This window comes from Cyrtonyx montezumae, unplaced genomic scaffold (genome assembly GCF_038088225.1).
Source record: "Cyrtonyx montezumae isolate F1298 unplaced genomic scaffold, pur_monq_1.0 scaffold_0, whole genome shotgun sequence".
Classification (NCBI taxonomy): Eukaryota; Metazoa; Chordata; class Aves; order Galliformes; family Odontophoridae; genus Cyrtonyx; species Cyrtonyx montezumae.
The window spans coordinates 26707128-26730256 of NW_027071824.1; the positions used below are offsets into that span (position 1 = coordinate 26707128).

A 23129-nucleotide genomic window follows, 5' to 3' on the forward strand; every position below is an offset into this window, starting at 1 on the left:
AAGGAAATTAAGTAAGAAACAGACAAAAAAAATCTCTTTGAAGCCTCTACATACCTAACAAAACAGGGAGTAACAGTAATAGTTACCATCTCCTTTAGACTTTTTAAAAATTAAACTTAAATACAACTTCTCAATTGCCATGAATTTGCAGTTATACACTAAGCTTACTGTTATATAGACCCTGATGCAATGTAGCCCAGTTGGTGTAAAGATCAGTGTATGCCTTGGCAGCAGTATTCTACTAGCCAGGTAGTTAATCTATTAGCCCGAGTTAATAGATCCAATCTGTGGATGGTACCTCTTCACAAGCCAACACCAGTGCATCTCTGCCCCTGTGGGGAGCCGTAAGTGAAACTTCTTCATGCAGATCTGCCCTTTAAGGATTAACAGGCCACTGCTTTTGGTTCATCCATGGACAACGTATCTGAACAGTAATTAGCATGGTCCTAAAATCATGAAGTATAGGTTTATTGGAAGCTTTTCCAACTCCTCCATGACAGCAGTTTCAACTTCTGCATTCTCAGCTCAGCTCCCCTTTCGTACTTTGCCTGTGCTAGGCACCGCCAAGCAGACTGTTAACCAGCTGTATCTGACCTGTGGGTTCTCTAAGCAAAAAGCAAGTCATTCCATTGTACAGTACATGGAAAGTACATCTCTTTGCCCAGCTGTGGGCCCATACATGTGCCGCTTCCCATTATGTGATCTGTCTGATACTTGAAAAAAGAGAGGAACAACTTAATTAAAATGTGCTGCACTTTACCTGAGCATTACATATATCATGGTCCTAATCATGGCTCGAGCAAATTTAAATACATAGGTTCAGTGTACTCAGTACCAGCTTTCACTAAGTAGTCGTGACAGTGAAGTGACCATTAAGCTTTAAAAAAGTACCTGAAAGATTTCCTTATCTCGACACATGGCTGTGTCTTCTTGACATGAGAACGTTTTGACATTTCCTGCATTGGGAGGAATCCACGGAGACTGCTGCCCTGGCAAAAGATAGGACTCCATTCCTCTATGAAGTAAAGTCTTTTCTGATCCCAAAGGTAGCATCTCTTCCAAGTGTTTCAGGCTGCTGTACGAGCATGGAATTTTGGAGATATAGTTTGCTACAGCGAAAAGTATGCTTGCTCTTCTGTTATAGCTCTTATTCCTGGAAGGACAGGTGACTAAACACTTATGCCAAAAGCCTTCCAGCAGGTTTTCTGGAACAACATCATTGCCAAGCAAGCAAGCAAAGAGAGGAAGGTGCATCATACTAAGACCCAGTGCACGGCAAAGATCTTCTCTGGAGTACATAACAGTGACTAGTCTGTCCAAGCAGAGCTTCTCAATGGAAAAATAGGGAGATGTATTATAGATGAGGTAGTCACTATCTTGACCAAGAATTCCCATGCAGTTATGTTGCAAACCATATGCAGCCACCTCAAAGTCTGCCTCTTGCAATGTGCACACTGTCTTTTGACCAAGTGACTTTAGGGCAAACCGTGTAAAAGTAGGCAAAGCTGAGGGAAGAACGAACATTTCCCTCCCTGGCTGTTTCCTGTGAGTCTTGATAAACTGAAATAGGTTGGCTATTTCCTTGTTATTCTGCTGCCTCCGTTTGATCCACTCGTCTCTCTTTTTCTCTTCGACTACTCCATCAAAGTAAAACACCAGTTCGATACCAGCTGCTTTAAAAGCTTCAATAAAGTTCTCTAAAACGGTAAGGTACTCTCGCCACTGGCCGCCACACACCCAGGACTCTGGTGTGTACCAGCGTCGAACACAACTCATGGCATCTACTACAATAACAGGCAGGACATCTGGATGATCAACGCGGTGTTTTTCTGCCAGCTCTTTCAGATCTACTGTTCTGCATGCATCAGGGCAAACTCTTGTCACAAACCCCTGCAAGCCTTTAATGCCCATGGTTGATTTCTGAAGCTTGCAGCAGACTGAAAGGAGAAAAATAAAAAGAGAGTTTCAAAATGCAGTTTTGAGAAATGCTACAATAAAAAAAAAAAAACAGCTTGAAAATTGAACAATATTTCTCTGCCTTTGCTAATAGCTTGCTCTTTAACCTGGCCTTTAAAGTGCCAAACCTAGTTTTCTTCCCATCACCAACCGAACATATTGCCGATTTGTTTTACCTCTGGCTGTGCAGAGAGGTGGTGGAGTCTCCTTCTCTGGAGACATTCAAGACCTGCCTGAATGCCTACCCATGCAACCTGGTCTAGGGAGCTGCTTTGGCAGGCGGATGGACTTGATAATCTCAGGAAGTCCCTTCCAACCCCTACGATTCTGTGATTCTGTAATTAAAAGCCTTATAACATTCTCACTTGGCACCATGCCACACATGAATTAATGGCTTGATTTTCACACTGAAAGTATATTAACATCTTGCAGCCAGATGAAAAAATTACTGAATAACTTTAGAAATTGGCCGTGTACCTTCACCAGTCAAACTGGTCAGCTGCTGCCAGTGTTTGCAGGCAATACTCCTTCAATGCGGCACCAATTGCAATACCCTGACATTATTGGTACAGTCAGTTTGCTTTGGATTTACTTTCTGATTCATTTTACCATGCTGACATTTGAAGACATATCAACTTTTAAGATAGGTTTAAAGAACCTCAGAGTTACCTATAGTTTGTAAATCTACAAATCTGACTGTCAGCCATAGTACATTATTAAATGTGATTTCTAACACGGACAGCAATTTTGAATCCACCAATTTTCAAAGACACACATACAAGCACCAGCTAGAAATTAAATAATTAAAAATGGAACTGTTCTAGTTTCTACCCAAAAGAATGAAGCACAGTCTCCAACTTCCGTGGCAGAACTTTATTTGGCAATGCTAAATAAACCAACTTACTTCTTTTTATGTATTCCATAAAAAGAACTGCGGGATAAAGTTAGAACCATTGATGACCTCTCCTTTGTTTCTAGAAATCTCAATGCATATAATTCTGGCACAGCTTTGACATGAGATGTGCTCTTCACCACAATGCGGTCTTCAAGGACTTTGCAATGAGAACTCTGAAGTAACAATGCTGACTTTCTTAATGAGCACTGCTTTATTCTTCATTCTCAAAAAGATCTGTTTTGCTTTTACGTTGATTTTACTTAAAAGCTGAATCCTTCTTCAGGTTACACAGTGAGGATGTTCACTCTGTTTTAATTAATCAGGAACAATTTTTGTTTTGTTATTCAGGCTGCTCCGACATGTCAGCCACAAGCCATGTTCGTAGCACTACATTACTACATTGAAACAGGCTGCCCAGGGAAGCAGTGGAGTCCCTTTCTCAGGAGGTGTTTCGGGAAAGGGTAGATGCAGTACTTAGAGACATGGTTTAGTGGGCAATAGTGGTGGAAGGTGGACAGTTGGACCAGATAAAAGAAGTCTTTTCCAATTTTAACAACTCTATGACTGCAATAAACGTGCCTGTGGTTTACAGAAGAAGAAAAATAGAGGAAAAATTGAGAAGTACTGTGATTGAAAATGTTAAGGGTATTTTGGAGTTCTTCCCCCTTGAAGTTTTAAATATTTAAATACCTTTCAGATATAGTTTCTGAATGCCGTTCTCTTTAACGCAATATGAAATACACAAATGTAATAAGTCTGGGAGTATACAAAAGACATCACTGTTATAGAATGAAACAGGTGTGAATCACATACATTGCTGCAAGGTAGGGCATCACTTTCTCTGTGATGCTACTTCCACTGTATGCCCTTAAAACTCCAGCCATTTGCTTTCTAGGAAAGACACACTTCTGATTACAAATGATTTGGGTCCTGGTAGGTTATCCCTTTTTATCACTTTCCATAAAGACCTAGCAACGGGTGTGAAGATCTTCACCTTTCAAACTCACTGTGCAGATGCAAAAAGCCATGTCAGGTCTTACTTCTGTAGTAAAGTACTGTGTCCAAGCAAAATTTATGATTCAGTTCAGGCTCTGTCCCCAGCAGTTACACAGCTAGAGCAAGAAGTGTGGTGAACTCCTCACTAGCTCATCATCATATACAATGCCATACTCAATTGAAAAAAGCCATTTTCTTCACCTTCTGACATCTGTTTCTGAAGATATTCTTACCTGAGAATTCATGCAAGTTCTTGCTTAAGATCTCGCAGAAGTTTATGATGCAGATAAGAAAAATATCCATAACCAGTAATGGCGTACTTGAACCAAGAGAAAGTTAACAGACAAGCATATAAACAAGAATATCAGTTGCTACTGCCATTTCAAGTGCTAAGGGATATGATTTAGTAGCTTAGTGGGTAGGGATGGTGATAGGATGGCTGGGCCAGATAATCTCGTAGGTCCTTTCCAACCTAGTGTTTCTATGCTTACTGAAAACATCATGAAAAAAAAAAATAAATAAGGATTGTATGTTCTTCTGCCTGCCCTGTTCTACTATTAAACAGAAACCTCCACGCTAAGGAGAACACTCTAGTTCACCAGTGTCAAACATTCTGTCTTGAGTGCTTCTCAATTGGAGGAGTCACAGGGGTGGGGAGGGACCTCTGGAGATCACCGTAGTCCAGTTCCCAAAGTAGGACAACAACACCTCATGCTGGAATTCTAAGTTCCTCAAAGGAGGAAAACACACACATTCTGTACAGCTGATGAACTAAGGCTGGATGCTTGTTACTTTTGTAAGACAGACGTCGCAGGTCAAAACAGGATCTTAGTTACAAAGCTACTAAGGGAAGAAAAAAACTGCTCCATGACCCAAAATAGTAATGTTTCCTTCTGAGTGACATACAGGCCCAAAGATTCTGATGATCCCTGGTGAGAAAACACCACCCACGGCCTTTGTCAGCCACTACGACACGCGCACTATGCCCGCAGAACACCGTGCCCGCACACAGCACAGGGCTGCGGCAGCCCCACGAACACAGCCCTCCGCTTCCCGCTCCCTCGCACCGCCCCGGCCGCGGCCTCGGTGGACACGGGGAGCGTCCCGGACGAGGTGGTACCGCCAGCATGGAGCGGGACCCCGCTCACAACCCCCCAACCCCAAAGCACCGCACGGCACCCACCCCCAGCACTGACCCGAGCAGGCGCTTCCGCTTCTCCGAGGGCGGGACCGCGCATGCGCGCAGCGGCAGGGCCAGGCCGAAGGGGGTGCGGGTGTGAAGGCCGCGGGGCCGTGAGCCGCCCGCCGGCTGCAGTGGGCGCATTCGCATCACAATGGCGGCCTGGAGGGGGGGCGGAGGATCTCGAGTTCGTCCGCGGCCTGGTGTCCCCCTGCATTGTACGGGCACAATGGTGCTGAAGGGATCATTGTGCCCCAAAACAAACCCGGGCAGCGTGAGGGAAGGAGAGTGGGGGGGGATGAGGGGTGTGATGACGTAGGGCGCTGTGCCAAAGTGATCCGGAGAAAAAATAAGAAATAAATAAATAAATAAAATAAATAAATAGAAGAAAATGAAATAGAATAACGAATCTCAGCCTTGCAAACGAGATTTTTGTCATTTTGCGGCTGCGCAGCTCATTGACCCATGTTTGGGGGGAGAAACAGTCGGGTCTGATCAACAAAGTGACCCCTGGGGCTTTGTGTGGGGGTGGGCTGTGTGGGGCGTGTGGGTTTGCTGTGCTTGGGGTGAATGGGGAGCCCCGTGTCCCTGCTGCAGGCCCATCTCTGCCTGCAGCCAACAGGTGGGACCCGGATAGCTCCACATGTTCTCAGGCGAAGGAGGGGAATGAGGAAGGCTGAGATCTGATGTTATTGCCAGGGAAAAATTAACCGGAGTGTTGCTCTGGGGAGCGCAGATTAATATATTTGGTGGCTCGGCACGCACAAAGCCTGGCCATTGTGGCTGTGTCTGAATGCCTGTGAATAGGACGGAGCATATGTGGCCTGTCACCGCAGGTGCCCACATCTGTTCGTCTCCGGGCAGATGCTCTGAGAGAAGCGGAGAGCGTTTCCAAAGCACGGCCCGCCCCTTAACCATCCTCTGCCTCATAATCACCTTCTGCAGAGCCCTCTCCCCACACAGAGATGCGGGAAGAAATAAAAACAACACAAATTGGAAGTGGCTCACAGAGCCCTGCGAACATATGACCAAACTGTTGCCCCCCTGACCCCCAAGGTTTATTAGCAGCAGGTTCTGCACTGCAGCCAGCGCACAATGTGTGCACGAGTGGGGGGGGGAGGGGGGGGGGGGCGCAGGGGACAGAAAAACTCCTCATTCATGAAACATGGTACAGTACAGCGGCACGCTGCGTGGGCTGCAGGCAGGAGCAGGGCTGGGGGAGCACTTTGCAACCACTCTTTGGGATTCTGGCTTAAAATGATGATATTTAAATAAAGCCTGGGGGAAAAAAAATAAAAATGAAGAGGGGGTTTCCCTATATGTAATGGTGAATGCACTAAGAATTGCTACTGAGAGGAGCGTTTCTATTCTCAATGCTGAAGTGCAGTGCACTTTTCTGAGTACTATAAGGTGTTTGTTTCCCTGTGTGCATGATGTGAGCCGGCTCACACCTCCCATTCCATGGCCTCAACACCAGGGCAGGCCTGGTCCAGCCCTACGGGGGCTGCAGGTTTGTCCTGCCTACCAGAGGGTGCCTCAGATCGGAAGGCACTGTGGGTGCTCCTCATACAGTTCCTGGTTCCTGGGATGGGGATCAAGTGTGGGGTTAAAAAGGAGAAAGAGACTGCTTCTGTGGCAGTGGGGCTGAGCTGCATCCAAGCGGGTGCAGTAATTTGTCCCCACATCCCTTCTGCAGAGACGACGTGGGAGATTTCAGCAGATGGGTGGGTTGCTGGGAAGCGGGCCTTCGTGCAGGCTGGGCATCCTGGAGAAGGCATCTTTCCTGGGGAGAGCCTGAGGCATAGGGAAGAGCCGGGGAGCCCAGTGAGGGGTCCCCGAAGCCTCAGAGCAGGCGCTGCTTCCCGCTTCCCTCAGTGCGCCCCTATAGGGATGTGCATCCCCAACCCGTTTTGGGAAACTCACACTCACACAAGAGCGGCCAGTTTTATCCCTCGCGGTTTCCCACGAGCGAAATCCCGTCGGAGACGAACCAGGGAGCGAACCCAAATAAACACGAGAGGAACGGGGGGTGGAGGGGAGGGGGATTCGCTTTCTCCTCGTGTGCCATCGGTAAAACACGCATAGGGGCCACTTCGGGATTTGCCCGGGGATGGGTTGGAGAGCAGCTGGCTGCGGTAATCGCTTCGGGAGACAAAGGAATGCCCCGCCGGTCCTGGGATCACAGGTAAACACACGGGCATTGTCATGGAAATGAGGGGCGAGGATAGGGCCGGAGCAGATGATTTGCGATTTGAAAAAGGGGGCTGGGGGGGGGGAGGGGGGGGAAGGGAAGGCCCGGAGCTGCTTATCTATCATCTGGCCTCGCTGTGTGCCAGCTGAGCCACGCGACTGCCCTTTCTTATTCTAATCAGCACATGCCTTTGCAACTTTGGGCTAACCTACATGCAGAACTCCGTAATCCCCTCCCGCACACGGCAGGCGCGGCCCCGGGGCACCGTGCGCGGGGTCCGGCGGCGGCCGAGCACCGCCCCGGGGCAGCGTGGTGCCAGCGCCCGGCCCTGGGGAGGACCGGGATGCCCGGGACAGGTGACGCGGGGCTGCGGCCTCACGCATGCCTCCGTAGGGGCCGGGGGGCTAATTAAAATATTATGCACACTCGGCTACACATAGCTCCACACGTAGGCACCGTTCGCCATATGCCCGCGGCCCCCCGCCCCGGGAAGAAGGCAGGATCGGGAGGGAGGCCTTCGTTCTCAGCTCCCCCCTCCCCGCTTTGCAGTGACTTTTTCCCATCCTCCGGTTTGCTGAATGAGGGGAGCGCAATCCACGAGGGAGCGCGGCATCCCACCCTCCCCGGCCGGGAGGGTTGTGGGGGGGTGGGGGTATCCCCGCGAGCGCGCACCTCCGCGGGGGCGGCCCGGGGGAGCGGGGTGCGGAGACACGCGGTTGGGAGCGAAAAAACGCCATTTGGTTGGGAGCAGATGGCTGGCTGGGGGGCTGATCGCGTCTAAAGGCGTGTCATCCCCCTTCAGCGAGAATCCCTAAGGACTCCCCTTGTCTTCAAAATCAATGAAAATTAAAGTGCAGAGAATGGATGAATAGTTAGACCTCGAGTCCCTCCTTTGTTCGCCTCAGCTACTGGTGGGCAGGAGTTAAACTACAACAGCCTCCTATAGAAACACTTAAGTTAAACAGTCTCCCCGTTAGCCCGGCATCTGAAAGAGAGAGGGAGAGGGGGGAAAAAAGCAGAAAAAGGAGCTTTCTGCTTGATTTCCCCAATACAGAATCGCGTGGCATAAATTAAGCCGGAGAAGAATGAGCGCCGTGGGCAGGATCCTGCCGGCTCTCACGGCGCCTTTCAGTCACGCTCAGCAGCGGTAATCGAGAAATCTGTGCCACGTCAGTTTAACAAATACCCGGTGCCGAGGGGGGGTGGTCGCGATTCGGGGGCACGGTTTTACGGCGCTTTTTTTATTTGCCGGGTGAAAGCCCTCGCGCGTGGAACTTTTTATTTCCACTTTCTTAAGCAAGGGGATGCTCACGGACCAACTTTCTACACCTCTCCTAGGCTAAAAGATCCGTGGCGATCCTTGGCAGATCCATCCGCCCTCGAATCTCAGATATTGCCACCTCTCCGCCCCACTCGCTCGGTAAACCCGATACGGAGGGATCTGAGTGTTGGGTTTTTTTTTTTGTTTTTTTTTTTGGTCTTGTTTTGTTTTGTTTTTGTTTTCTCTTTCCTTCCCTTTCCCGAGGACAACGCCGCAGCCAAGTTGGCGGAGTAGCACTGTCGCTAGGTGGCAAAAGCAATGTGCGGTTGGGGACGCAGCAGCCGCGCTCAGTGTACCGCCGCCGGGCACGGCCCCGCTCGCCCACGGCCGCATCCTCGGGCCGGGCACGGGGAAACGCAAACATTCCGGCACAGTGCAGCCTGTGAGCACCGGGACGGAGGAGAAAAGCCTTCTCCTCGGGTACCTGGTGCAGGTGGCTCTCTGGAGCGGAGCTGGGTTTGCAGGAGAGAAGGCAGTGCCCCTTGGGTCCCGTGGGCACAGCCTCGTGGGCAGCGGCGGACCAGGGAGCAGGCAGTGAACGGGGCTGAATGGGCTCATTAGCGATTTTCTTTTAATTGGTATTACCCAATGCTTTGACTTTAAGAAGTCTTTAAGATTTTTTTGTTGTTGTTCCTAGCGCATTGTAACGTAATTTGTGATCAAGACATCTGCTTCAATGAAAGTCACATTTTGCCATGCAAATGCACGTTCCCACCCAATAAAGTCGCCATAATAAGGCTTTGAGCACGGCATACCTACAGTGAGGTTATTGTAGCCAAATCCTCTCCTTTCGCACACCAGCTTAATCTGCGCTGAAATGATCTGTTACAATTAAAGCGACATTTAGGGAGACAGTTACACCTTGCATCCTAATGAACCCGCGGCCGAAGGTGTTTCGCAGAGGGCCCGACAAAGTGGCGGACCCCGTGCCAGAGCCGCCCGCAAACTTTTATCCCCGATCGCATCCGTCATTAGTGGAGTTGCTCAAAAGGAAATCATCCCTACCCCTCTATCTCTTCGCCACCGAACTCCTCGCGATGTTTTTACGATCGAAACAAAAGTTCTAGTGTCTGATGGATATGTAAAAAAATAATAAGGTGACGGTTAGGGTAAAGTTTTTTTTTTTTTTTTCTCCACGGAGCGGGGAAGTGCTGGAAGGGATTTCTTTAAAAAAATGTGCGGACATTGTTGTAGAGGCAGCAGCGTGCGCCGAGGGGAGCTCTTTCTCTCCCTCGCATTGTGCAGGGAGCAGGTGCTGTCTACATTACCATACAGCTGAGAGCACAAAGAGCTAACTGATTCAGCCCTCACACAATAACAAACGGCCTTAATGACAGCCACGCGAACGACACACACCAAACTCACTTTTTACTAAGCTGAAGCAGGGGAAAAAAAAAAAAAGGAGAGAGAGAGAGAGGGAGGGAGAGAGAGGCCGAGGTTGTTGGCGATGATGATAATAATCATAGAGGGGTGCGGGACCCGGGAGGAGCGGGGAGCTCTTCCCGGCGGCGGTGCTCGTGGGGACGGGTCCCGTAACCCCAGCAGCCCCCGTTCACTGCTGCCAGCGGCGCTCCCGGAGACGGCTGTATGTGTGTGTATGTGTGTGGGGGGGCAGCGGGCACCGCCGGGACCCCTCGGGTCACCTCTCCGCTGCCGGGACGTGGGCTGCGAGCGGAGCGCGGGGACGGGCAAACCCGACTCCGGGTCGCGCTGTTCGCTCCCAGCTCCCACCCATCTCGCCGACGCCGGGGGAAACGTGGTGTGAACGGAAAGGGATCGGGTTCCCCCCGCCGCTGCTCGCTGCCGCCCACCGCCCCCGGCTCCGCGGAGCCCCTCGGCGGCCGCGGTCTCCGAGGCGCTTCGCGGGGCAGTGGCGGCGGCGGTGCCGGGGCCGCTGCCCGGTGCGGAGGGGGTGCCGCCCTCTCCCCGTAGCAGAAGGGGGATTCTTGCGGTTCCCGAATTTGTAGGAATGTAAATGAGCACGTTTTGTGAGCGCGGAGGGGAGGGGGAGGAGGGTTGCACATTTTACAGCTCACTGACCATTTGGCGATCCATTGAGAGGAGGGTTTGGAAAAGTGGCTCCTTTGTGACAGCTCCAGCCAGATTGGGGGGCTGCTCATTTGCATCTCATTAGGCATGCGGGCGGCCGGCGGGATATAAGGGAGGCCGGCGCCCACGGAGAGGCAGATCCTTCGCGTTCACCCTCGGAGAGAGCCGCGGGGCCGCGGCGCAGAGCGGGCACCCCCTGCCCCCCCGCAGGAGCACACCCGGACACGCTCCGTGCGCCGCTATTGAGACACGAGCTTATTTGTGTTGGCTGGGATTCCTCTCAAAACAAAAGTCAGCCCACAACAACGAACGAGCGGGAGCTTCTTTTTGCAATTAAAATAATAATAATAAAAACAATAAAAAGAAAAGAGAAAGAAAAAAAGGATCAAGGCTCCAACGTGACCCGCTGCCGCCGCCGCTTTGACACCTTCCAGCCCCGACGTGCGCAGGGCGAGCGCAGCCGCCCAGAGCAGCGCAGTGCCCCGCACCGCTCCGGGAATTATCGCCGCAGCCGCCCCGTCCCGCGCTGCCTCTGCGGAGGGATTTCGAGAGCGCCGATTTGTGACCTTCCTTGGGAAGCCTCTTCTCTGCCTCCGTTGGGAATTAAGTTGCTTTTGTTTCATTTTTTAATTTTTTTTTTTATTTTTATTTTCTTCCTGGAGAAGAGGAGGAGCACCGTGGATTGGGCAAGAAAAAGAGTTTAGCAGATTAATCTTAAAACTTTTTTTTTTTTTTTACCTCTTTCTTTCTTTTCCTTTCGCCATCCGAAAGAGCTGTCAGCCGCCGCCGGGCCGCACCTAGAGGTGTCGGTAGGGGGGATAACAGTCAGAGACCCTCCTGAAAGCAGGAGACGGGACGCTACCCCCTTCGGCTCTGCGGGGCGGGCGGCTGTGGCCCCTCCGTTCTTACCCCTCTCCCCGAGAGACACTCTTCCTTTCCCCCCACGAAGACAGGGGCAGGAACGCGAGCGCTGCCCCTCCGCCATGGGAGGCCGCTTCCTGCTGTCGCTCGCCCTCCTCTCGGCGCTGCTGTGCCGCTGCCAGGTATGTGCCGCCCGCCGTCCCACGACGGGCCCGGCCGGGGGGGAGCGGGGAGGGACACCGGTTGCTGCCCGGCGCTCAGGGGCCGCTCCGCGGGCTGACGGCCGCTGTCCTCGGCAGGTCGACGGCTCCGGGGTGTTCGAGCTGAAGCTGCAGGAGTTTGTCAATAAGAAGGGGCTGCTCAGCAACCGCAACTGCTGCCGGGGGGGCGGCCCCGGAGGCGCCGGGCTGCAGCAGTGCGACTGCAAGACCTTCTTCCGCGTGTGCCTCAAGCACTACCAGGCCAGCGTCTCCCCCGAGCCGCCCTGCACCTACGGCAGCGCCATCACCCCCGTCCTCGGAGCCAACTCCTTCAGCGTCCCCGACGGCGCGGGCGGTGCCGACCCCGCCTTCAGCAACCCCATCCGCTTCCCCTTCGGCTTCACCTGGCCCGTAAGTGTTGGGGCGGGGGGTGGAGGGGGGAACCTTCGCGGGCTGTGGGCGCGGCGCTGCCCCCCGGCCGTGCCCGCCCTCACTGCTGCCTGCGCTCCTTCTTTCCCTAGGGCACCTTCTCGCTCATCATCGAGGCTCTGCACACCGACTCACCCGACGACCTCACCACAGGTACGCACCCCAGCCCTCCCCGCGCTCCCTTCTCCCCGTACTTCCCTCCCGCTGAGCATCTCCCCCATGCCCTGCCCACTTCGGGCTCTCTCATCCCTCGTCTGTCCGCTCTCATGCAGAAAACCCCGAGCGCCTCATCAGCCGCCTGGCCACCCAGAGGCACCTGGCAGTGGGCGAGGAGTGGTCCCAGGACCTGCACAGCAGCGGCCGCACCGACCTCAAGTACTCCTATCGCTTTGTGTGTGATGAGCACTACTACGGGGAAGGCTGCTCTGTCTTCTGCCGGCCCCGCGACGACGCCTTCGGTCACTTCACCTGTGGAGAGCGGGGCGAGAAGGTCTGCAACCCAGGCTGGAAGGGCCAGTACTGCACTGAGCGTGAGTGTCTGCCTTGTGCCCCTTGAGCTCTCTGGGGGGGTGTTTCTCTAACCTCAGGCTCCACGGAAAGGAGACCAGGCAGGTGTGCGGGTTGCTGGGTGCAGGCTTCACCCACGTGGGGCATAGGTAGTCCTCAGTATTAGCACAGAAAGTTACCTCAAGCAGCCACGTCTCAGGCTAACAAAATGACAGCGCCAACATTGTCCTCTTGCTCAGTTACTAATCTGATGGTAACACGCTCAACAGTTGCTTGGGGATGTATCCCATCTGCGGGCATGCGGCTTCAGGAGAGGACCTGGGAGTTGGACTAGATGACCTTTAAAGGTCCCTTCCAACTGAAACGATCCTATGATTCTGTGAATTGGCTTTGGCAGCATCCCCACAGGATTGCTGAGGCCTGATTTCTTCCCACCTTGCATTGGAAAGAGCAGTGGGATATCCAACATGTGGCCTCCAGGCTGCGTATTTCTCCTCTGGGACACTCACAGAATGCCACTGCCAGGGGGAGTGCAACCGGGGCCACCAAAACATGCAGCTTCTTCCCCATTGCTCTCCAGTAGCATTGCCATGATCATTGCTACCAGCAGGAGTGGGCCGTGGCATGTGAGTTCTGAGTGAGCCCGAGCTTGAAGTTGCTGAGCAGTGCGGTGTATCAGTACAGCAGGGAAAGCTGGGGCAGCGAGCAGATCCCAGAGGGACAGCTGGTCAGGGATGCCAGGTACTGCTGTTTTTACAAGAGGAGCCCTCTGAAGATACACAGCTGTGTACAGAGAGACAGACACTCAGCTCGCACTGCGCTGCGTGGTGGCATTCTGTGCACGCCGAGGCGTGCTGGCAGATGACACCGGGTGAGCCCTCCAGGCAGGCAGGGAGAGAACAGTCACAGTCCATAAAGCACCGTGATCCCGGCTGAGCTGCTATCGCCCAGCCCAACTGCTCACTCGTGGCTGCTAGGATGCTTGCAGCAGTTCGTGTTGCGCTGTTGCACAATAAGCAGCAGCAAAAGAGCTTTCGTTTCCTTTGCTAGCATTTTAAATAGAAACTGGAAGCTTTTCCATGATCAAAAGTGACTGTCGCGGCTGTGTCAGGGGGTGGGGTGAGAGGAAGCCCTTTGATAACGAGCCCTTTCGGTGCTGTCAGCACTCGGGATGCCTGCGCAGCGCTCTGTGCCCACCGCCCGGCCCGGCGCTGCCCATCTCCGCGCAGAGGACGCGGCAGCGCCAGGCGCCCGAGCTGTGTTTATGTGTGCATGCGAAAAGAATGTTTTCCCGTTGCCGAGCCGAGCTCCCAGTGGCAGATTGCTTCCCGTCTCCTTGCCCCCGGCTCCATTCTTTCCAACTTTGAGGCGATCTGATTATCAGCACCGATTCTTTCTTTCCCCCTCCCCCCCCCTTCTCCCCCCCCCCTTCCCCGCCTTCCCCTTGCATGCCATTGTCTCCGGCTGGCTTTGTTGAATTAAAACTTTGCAGTGCCTGCTTAATGAGTTCCATAACCAGGCAAAGTAATGAGCAGAAGTCCCTTTCTCCCTCCCCTCTCCTCCCTCCCGCTGGCCCGCTTACCTCCTCACCATGCCCGGAGCTGCCCGCCCCTGCTCCGAGCGGGGGGGAGGAGGGAGGAAGAACTTTAGACTTATTTATTTGAATAAGAAAAAAAGTTTTTGCAGCGAAATCACGCGCGTGCCATAGATTAGCCGTGGGCAGGGATAGGCTGCCCGGCCGCCGGCACCGGCCCCATTGGCTCCGGGGCCGGGGGTATTGTTGCAGCGGGGCAGCTGCTGGGAGAGAATAGACAATAGAGCAGCTGTCTTGCACTGGCACCCTGCACACCAGCTGTCCACTCTTATCTGCACACACACTTTCGGGGGATATTAAGAGGTGGAGCTGTGTGCATAGAATTGGAAAAAAGGACTTCTGACCCTCGCTGGGAAGGGAAGGGGGGCGAGGGGCTGCAGGGAAGGCAGCAATTGTGAGCCTTCTTTTGTCTGTGTGCAACTGTATTAAGAAGAATGCTCATCCTTGGCGATAAGTAAAGTGCCCGGCTACCAGGCGAGATCAATACTCCTGCAGGCTCCAGAGATTAACTCAGCTGCTATTAACTGCCCGGCCCCCCACCCACAGGGTGCTCTCTGCAAGGGGAGGCGGTGGGCCCTGGCGCTCAACCCTTCCCTCCTTCCTCTGTTCACAGCGATTTGCTTGCCCGGGTGTGACGAGCAGCACGGCTTCTGCGAAAAACCTGGGGAATGCAAGTAAGTTTTCTGCTCCCCCCTGCCTCCCTTCTTTGTCTCTAGCTTGGAAACAGCAGCCCTGAGAGGGTCAGTTTAAAGGCTTTTCTTCGTCTTAGATAGTAATTCAAGAAATCCAGGTGATGCCAGATCAAGGTATTAATCTACAAGTCAAACATCAGGGCCATTAATATTAACCTAATGAGTTTACGGCGCTGTGTGTGAGGCTTGGCTGTTTGTTACTAGAGTAAACAAATTAACTACCTGCAACCACAGCTCTATCTGAGGAAGTGGAAGAAGTAGCTGGGGCTGATGAAAGCTGATGCTGCAGTTGGACTCGGTGACTTTCTCAGATGAAGGATCACTGAAGGCTTTCAGGAAACTTGATCCCTGGCATCAGCGTGTTTGCAGAGTTTGCGATAGGGTTTCCAAATGTGAGAAGTCTTAAATCTGACAAGACTTTGTTGTTGACTTTTTTCTTTTTTTTTTTTCTTTTTTCCTAGATGCAGAGTGGGTTGGCAGGGGCGGTATTGCGATGAGTGCATCCGATACCCGGGCTGCCTGCACGGTACCTGTCAGCAGCCGTGGCAGTGCAACTGCCAGGAAGGCTGGGGTGGTCTTTTCTGCAACCAGGGTAAGTTCTCAGGCTTTGCCTGTGCATCTCCCTCCAAATGCAGAAAGCAGGCAGCAATTTCCAGCCTATGCATATTTTGACTGTTTTATCTCTCTTTTTATTTCATTTTTTTTGAAATCTTTCAGACCTGAACTACTGCACGCACCACAAGCCATGCAAGAATGGTGCCACATGCACCAACACTGGTCAGGGGAGCTACACTTGTTCTTGCCGACCTGGGTACACAGGCTCCAGCTGCGAGATAGAAATCAACGAATGTGATGCCAACCCTTGCAAGAATGGTGGAAGCTGCACTGTAAGTTTCAGTGTGAAACCCCAACAGATGAGCTAACGTCAATTCTACTTATTTTTGAAGTTCTTTGTATTTCAAAACAACTTCAGGTAAATGTTTTGAACGTTTATTGTGTCTTTCCTTCAGGATCTTGAGAACAGCTACTCCTGTACCTGCCCCCCGGGCTTCTATGGTAAAAACTGTGAGCTGAGCGCAATGACCTGTGCTGACGGACCGTGCTTCAATGGAGGGCGATGCACCGACAACCCCGATGGTGGATACAGCTGCCGCTGCCCACTGGGTTATTCTGGGTTCAACTGTGAAAAGAAAATCGATTACTGCAGTTCCAGCCCTTGTGCTAATGGTAAGGACAAACATACTGTGGTGACACTCTAAAAGGAAACCATCCACTTTGGCTTCTGATGTAGGGCCCATAACAAGGCCCAGCGATAAACCATGGACCATGTCATGTCAGTAGTTGACTCGGTGGAGGAAGTGTACTTAGAAAGGAATGATGTGCTATGGGTCACTACTTCAGATAGTGTTTTCTTAAGGGATTACTGTGGCTTGGTGACTTGGCCTGAAACTTCATTCATACGGGCAAGGAGGATTATATTTATTAAGACTCTTTGAAGCCACACAAGCGCTAAGTGCGATTAATTATAACCCAGCAATTGCAATCTTCCTGTTTCGATTAAAACATTTAAAACTTTCTTTAACGCAGTCCTCTTCATTCATTGTCACTGTAACTCTGTAATGTGAGACTGTGGTGCGAACCTGATCTGAACTAGCTTCGTAGCCCCAGCTAAATTAAATGTCAAAAAGGGAATGGGACGCTGAATGAAAAATTTGATGTGAAATACCTTCCTTGAAAAAAAGTGTACGTTTTGTGGTGGCTGAGACTTGGCAGAGATGGAGCTAGCCTCCCAAAATGGAAGCTTTTCTCAGCCGTGGGTTGTGACAACGACCCTGGGAGCAGCAGTTCGGGTGTACTGGGGGGCAGGGTCTGAGCACACACCGCTCAGCCTTCGTCCCCTTCACATCTTGCAGGAGCCCAGTGCGTTGATCTGGGGAACTCCTACATATGCCAGTGCCAGGCCGGCTTCACTGGCAGACACTGTGACGACAACGTGGACGACTGTGCCTCGTTCCCCTGCGTCAATGGAGGGACCTGCCAGGACGGCGTCAATGACTACTCCTGCACCTGCCCCCCCGGATACAACGGGAAGAACTGCAGCACCCCAGTGAGCAGATGCGAGCACAACCCCTGCCACAACGGGGCCACCTGCCACGAGAGGAGCAACCGCTATGTGTGTGAGTGCGCCCGGGGCTACGGTGGCCTCAACTGCCAGTTCTTGCTCCCCGAGCCGCCTCAGGGACCGGTCATCGTTGACTTCACCGAGAAGTACACAGAGGGCCAGAACAGCCAGTTCCCGTGGATCGCAGTGTGCGCCGGGATTATTCTGGTCCTCATGCTGCTGCTGGGGTGCGCTGCCATCGTTGTCTGCATCAGGCTGAAGGTGCAGAAGAGGCACCACCAGCCCGAGGCCTGCAGGAGTGAAACAGAGACCATGAACAACCTGGCTAACTGCCAGCGCGAGAAGGACATCTCCATAAGTGTCATCGGTGCCACTCAGATTAAAAACACGAATAAGAAAGTAGACTTTCACAGCGATAACTCTGATAAAAATGGCTACAAAGTTAGATACCCATCAGTGGATTACAATTTGGTGCATGAACTCAAGAACGAGGACTCTGTTAAAGAGGAGCATGGCAAATGTGAAGCCAAGTGTGAAACTTATGATTCAGAGGCAGAAGAGAAAAGCGCAGTACAGCTAAAAAGGTATCGTGCTTACTCGAGCACAGGGGGTGGCTTTACTCTGAAGGATGCGTGTTGCTTAAAGGTAGCGTTAAGCAACAGCTGTCTGATCTGTATTGTTTGTTTTTGTCTTCAGTAGTGACACTTCTGAAAGAAAACGGCCAGATTCAGTATATTCCACTTCAAAGGACACAAAGTACCAGTCGGTGTACGTCATATCAGAAGAGAAAGATGAGTGCATCATAGCAACTGAGGTTAGTATCCCACCTTGGCAGTCGGACAAGTCTTGGCATGTGATCCCCATCCAGAGCAGCTCAGGGCAGCCAAACCATTCTCCGTGCTGCCACAGTCATCTGTACCTGCTGAAATGTGTCCACCTTCAGTCTGTGGCACTGCAGATGTTGACAGAACTTGCTGGGGATTAAGATAAGCTCCTGTGGGTGTTACAGGGATGGTGACTTTTGCAGGCAGGGATATAACTATAGTGCAGTTGTGGCCTACTGACTCATTTATCCATATGCTTCCTGCAGAGCTTGCTTTTGCTTGGCCTTGAGGTGAAGTCCTGACCCTCTGCAGCATCACAGTCCTCTGCTTTCTTTTTATTAACTTCTTCTGGTCTTTTCTTGTGCTTTCTCTCAACAGGTGTAAAACAGACGTGATACGGCAAAGCTTTTGTTCAGAACAATTTCAAAGGAGACGTGCCCCAATGAATGCTGCTGAAAGAGGAATGAGAGCTAGATTCCTTCACTGACTGCTGCTGAGAAACTAAATTCAGGCTTGAGCTGGTTCTCTACTGAAGTTAGCAAAGTGACTGCAAAATAAAGAAACAAGATGGACACCAGGCAAGGGTCTGTGTTCGAGGATTACTGTTGCACTGCCTTTTATGAATTTTATCATTGCACTATGGTCAGTTGCTTTTCTATATATATTTAAATGAATGGACTTAATTACTACATAAGAAGCATGCACTGCCTGAAGTGTATATTTTGGATTCTTATGAGCCAGTCTTTTCTTGAATTAGAGACAGAAACACTGCCTTTATTGTCTTTTTTGATACTAAAATGTGTTTTTACTAGGTGAGAAAAAGGTGTGTTATTTTTTTGAATCTGTAAAAATATTTTCATGATAATTGTAAAGCTTGAGTATTTTGTGATGTTCATTTTTTTATAATTTAAATTTTTTGGTAAATATGTACAAAGGCACTTCGGGTCTATGTGACTATATTTTTTTGTATATAAATGTATTTATGGAATATTGTGCAAATGTTATTTGAGTTTTTTTTTACCGTTTTGTTAATGAAGAAATTCATTTTTAAAATATTTTTCCAAAATAAATATTATTGATGATAACCAGAGTGCTATGTTTATTCCATAACCGATGATGAACTGGCCTGAACCTTGCAACATTGCTGGGAGTTTGTGGGTAGGTGGGATAGGACCGAGGTCCCCCACAAAGAGTGGGAAACGACTTGCTGTGTGTAGGCCCCCACTCTCCCCTCCTAACTTTCTGAACTATTGACCCAGTGGCTGTGCTCTCTCTTAGCCAAAGACAAACATCTGTAAAAAACCTTGGGTAATGTTTGCTCAGTCGTGTTGGACTGTATATATACAAACGCAGCATCACTTCCCAAGGAGGAGCAATGCAAATGAGCTCCATTGCAATGCAGGCACGGGGCTTGTCCTGACTCAGCTCTATGTTTCCTGCAACTTCAAACACTTGCCTGCAGTCCGGGGGAGTTTGAGGCCCACTGGCTCTGATCCTTAGTGCCTACCCATGGGATGTGAGCTTCCCAAGTCACTCCAGCCTGGGAATGGCCCAGGATAAGAGGACGCAGAGTTGGCTGATGGCCACAGCTCTCCTGACTGTGACATCTGCCTCAAGTATCAGCTGTAATTTTGGCTTCAACTTTGCCCATGGTGCCTGCTGCCATTATGCTGGGTCAGCCATCGCCTGGCCTGGTGCTGAATGCTCAGTCCATTTCCCAGTTTAGTCTGCCCTACTGAGTGCTCCTTTAGGCTGTACCTGAAGCAGAGATCCTTCAGAAATGTGCAAAGCGTTCTTCCAACTCAGGAAAAAAAATGGAAAACCTAGAAATAGAAAAATAGTTCATTTTTTTATCCATTAAAGTGGATTCCACCCCAGTCACTGTTGGTTACCTCCTGTAGTTCACAGGAGATGATGAAAATAGTCTGTTCCCATTCTATTCAGTGGAGGTGAATTCTATCCCAAAAGCAAAAGCATGTGATAGCACACATAATCAAGCAATTATGGCAACTGGTGATCTATAAATGAAATATGTGCTTGCCTTATTTTAGCACATAAAAATGTGAGAATAACTACAACTGTACTTCTGTATGGGGTCAGTAGAAAACATACACTGACTGCAGGGGCTTGTCCGTCTATAGGGTCTTCTCACTGAGCCAACGCTTAGATAAGATCTATATACTCAGTTCCCCAAAAATAACACAAGGTATTTCCTATTTATTTATCCCAAAGTATCTTCATATCGTGAAGCAACATGAAGTTCTGTGACGGTGTGAACGGTATTTACAAGCATGTGTATACTGGGACTCGTGGTGAACAGACCGAGGCATGCAGTGGGGAGAAATGGATCCTCACTCCTCATCATAGCACCCGGTCCTTTTGGAGGTCAAAAAAGATGACAAAGGCAGTGTGCAGAAGTCATACGGGTGGCCATGGGCTCTGCTCTGCCTGGCTCTGTGTGTGAGGAGAAGGCTGACGGGCTGCTCAAAAGCAGCAGGAACTCCCCTGTCGGCAGGGTCTCCTGCCTCCTCAGATTAAAAAGAGAGGAGAGCTGGTGTGGGGAGGCCGTTCAGCTGGGACAGCTGAGAATTCAGGGCCTGATCCAACGCCCATTAAAATTATTGGAAAGGCTCCAACAAGCTCCGGGACACGTGGCAGTGTGCCCCTCCTGACGCAGCACATCCCCGGGCTGCAGCACGCGCTCACACAGTGCAGAGCTCATGGTCACTCCAGCCACGTCTGTCCCACCCCAAGGCTCATCCCTGGGATGGGGATTGGAGAAGGCACCCTCAGGTTACATCCTACCTGTAAACACGCTTCTCAGTGGCGCGTGGTGGCATCCTGCAAGCTTTTCTGCAGAACTGACATGGACGGTATTTGTCACTTTGACACTCAGATTGGTGGAAGGGGATTTTTGAAGTGAGGCACATACTGCTTTCAAAATATAGTAAGTGGCGGGCTCAGACAGAGAGTCTTAGGTTTAATTGCAAGGCGTGTTTATGCATCTCTTTAAATTGATATTTGTACTTTGTGCATTAGGGCCTGGGTGTCAGGAAACTTGGGTACTATTCCTGGCTCCGCTGCAGACACCATGCATGACCTTGGGAGAGGAAGGATGGTCTGGTGGTCAGGGCGCTGCCCAGGGACCCAGGAGGGCCCCCTTCTATTTCCAGAGCTCCCTCCAGACTTCCTGTGCAACCTTGGACCTGGGTCACTTAATCTTTGCAGGGCCTTAGGAAAGTAGGGGCCTCTTGGTTGTGCAGGCAAGGAGAAGTTCAGAGGATACTGTGCTGGGGGAGAATGTTAAAATACCCTCCGAGGTGAGCAAAGCTATTTCCTACCTCCGTAAGTCGGGCTGCTTGTCTGTGAGATGGAGAGCTATTTTTGTAAAGTGCTTTGAGATGCTTGCATGAAATGAAGACCCCTATTACAATTGAAACATCCATCATTTGAGGGAAGAGATGAGAGTTCCATACTGGCAGCATGGAGACGTCCTGCCAGGGATGCAGCTGCAGTGTTCTGAGTGCACAGGGTCCGCTGCTGTGATAGGACAGATGCCCCATGAGGCAGAGTTCAGGTGGGAAGCAGATCAGAGCTCAAAGGGCCATCACCCTCTGCTCATGGGGATCCTTTTGACTCCCTTCCCTCCTGTGGAGCTCTTCTTCCATGTGGCTGCTAAGGCCTGGCAATCTGCTACCTGTCAGGAGACAGAGACAAAAAGCACGGCAGGGACGACTGCAGCTATGAAACAGCACAGATAACTGTGCTCCAGGGACAAGAAACCATTTAGTTTCCCAGCAAAGATGCACCCAGAGCATCACTTAAGCAAGGATCCTTGTCCTTGGAAGAGGAATGTGGTGCCTCAGCTGTGGGGTAGCTGTAGGGACAGTGCAGACTCATGCCAGCTGCTCAGGGTAGCATTGTTTATGCAGAAGCGTGCTCTATGCATGGGCTTATATGACTGATGATCTTTCTCCTGGTATAAAACTCCATCAACAGAATGGCCACTGTGCAGCGATGTCAAAATAGAGGCCATGTATATCAGGGCAAATGAATTCCCTTCCCTTGTTTATTTATCTAAACTGCACTGGTAAAAGCAGCTTTACACCACTGCGTTCTCCAAAGCACAGTTGTGCTGCTGTAGAGCAGCAGGTCTAAATCTGCTTGGAGAAGGCTGAAGTTGCACTGGCTGATGCAATGTGTTGCTTAGTGTGTGCATCTCTTCGGGGTGATTTCCCAGTACACTGAGGGCTGAGCAGGAAAAAGAGCTGGGAGGGGGTGTCCCCTGTTCACTTTCGCAACATGAAACATGAACTTTGTGAGGGGAAAGGGCTTTGCATGGGAAAGGATAGAGCAAGAGAAACTTCTGGCCTGCTCTTGGTGCCAGGAGACACTGTAAAGTCACTTTGCCCAGCTGCCAGCACCACTGTGGTGTCAGCATCGGAGAGGGTTTGTCAGCATTTTGAACCAGAATTTTCACCTGTTAGAAAAGGTTTTTAAGTTCTTTCTAGTTCAAGTTATTTCTAAAAAGGACATTTTCAGTGGTAAGGTTGCTTTCCAGTAATGGCAAACTGGAATATCCACTTGAAAAGCTCCTGTGGGTTTCACTTTCTTCATGAAACAAGAAAGCAAAATGACAAGCAAGCGCTTCTCGGCAAACAGAAAGTTCACTGAAAAATTCTTGTTTCTTTTCCTTTCTTTCCTTTTTCCTTTTCAAAAATAGAATCAATCTGGGAATTGTACCTCTTTAACAAGTTGCATATTTTACTTTCAATTTTGCTTTAGTAGGTGAACCTTTTCGAAGCTACGTTCTGCCCCTTGCCCCATTTTCTGTCCCTCAGAAGCAGCACATTAGTGGCAAAAGGAAGGCTGTGTCAAAGATAAGCAAATTGCATGGTTCGACCGTTTGTCAGAAAGTACTTTTACTGTAACTTGCACAAGGGAAAATTGGCATTCTCAGGAACAGCTGATTACATATGACATAAAGCATATGAGAAATAAGCTCCTAGAGTACAAGGCTAGTGCTTTACCATTTATAACCTCTCCAGAAAGTTTTCAAGAGGAACAAAGTAGAAATACTCCGTCTGCATTTGAAATAAGAACTGCGCAGAGGAGAACGAGGCCTTCAATTCTCAGCTCTGAGTAACACTTCCAAAATAATTTGCCTATTGCTAGCGTGCTTTGCTTTTCAAGACACAAAGAGATTTTCCTTCATGAGATTTTCCATATATGCAAACATGGGTGTTTACAAAGGCCACCTGTCTGAAAAATGTAAGCCCTTCGCTTCAGCCTGGTTTTACCTTGTTCTGAAT

The 23129-nt window shown here is 50.6% G+C and overlaps 2 protein-coding genes and 1 long non-coding RNA gene across 3 annotated transcripts in view; 1 reads left to right on the top strand and 2 right to left on the bottom strand.

Moving 5' to 3' along the window:
* Nucleotides 1-5060, bottom strand: part of FAM120B (family with sequence similarity 120 member B) — a 46746-nt gene extending 41686 nt beyond the window's left edge. The window contains exons 1-2 of the mRNA XM_065730676.1: nt 5044-5060; nt 892-1937 (exon numbers count right to left, since the gene is read on the bottom strand). Coding sequence (XP_065586748.1) covers nt 892-1911 — 1020 coding nt within the window. The 5' untranslated portion in view covers nt 1912-1937; nt 5044-5060. The remainder of the gene's footprint in view (nt 1-891; nt 1938-5043) is intronic.
* A 6013-nt stretch (nt 5061-11073) lies between these two features.
* On the top strand, nt 11074-18830 carry DLL1 (delta like canonical Notch ligand 1). The gene is made up of 11 exons (XM_065730621.1): nt 11074-11631; nt 11749-12060; nt 12171-12231; nt 12351-12608; nt 14793-14853; nt 15333-15463; nt 15589-15758; nt 15882-16098; nt 16785-17577; nt 17690-17807; nt 18196-18830. The coding sequence occupies exons 1-11, from the start codon at nt 11572-11574 to the stop codon at nt 18199-18201; spliced, it is 2187 nt and encodes a 728-aa protein (XP_065586693.1). The 5' UTR covers nt 11074-11571; the 3' UTR covers nt 18202-18830.
* LOC136045016 (uncharacterized) lies at nt 12265-13098 on the bottom strand. The gene is made up of 3 exons (XR_010621876.1): nt 13021-13098; nt 12765-12903; nt 12265-12546 (listed from the first exon to the last, which is right to left on the bottom strand). It is a non-coding gene; the product is annotated as an uncharacterized LOC136045016 (long non-coding RNA).
* Nucleotides 18831-23129: the final 4299 nt, after the last annotated feature.

What these genes read in the sequence shown, in the direction of transcription:
- DLL1 (XM_065730621.1), top strand. Translation starts at nt 11,572, where the DNA reads ATGGGAGGCCGCTTCCTGCTGTCGCTCGCCCTCCTCTCGGCGCTGCTG. An exon ending in GAAAAACCTGGGGAATGCAA is followed by an intron (nt 14,854 to 15,332) that starts GTAAGTTTTCTG and finishes CTTTTTTCCTAG; the next exon opens with ATGCAGAGTGGGTTGGCAGG. An exon ending in TGGTCTTTTCTGCAACCAGG is followed by an intron (nt 15,464 to 15,588) that starts GTAAGTTCTCAG and finishes GAAATCTTTCAG; the next exon opens with ACCTGAACTACTGCACGCAC.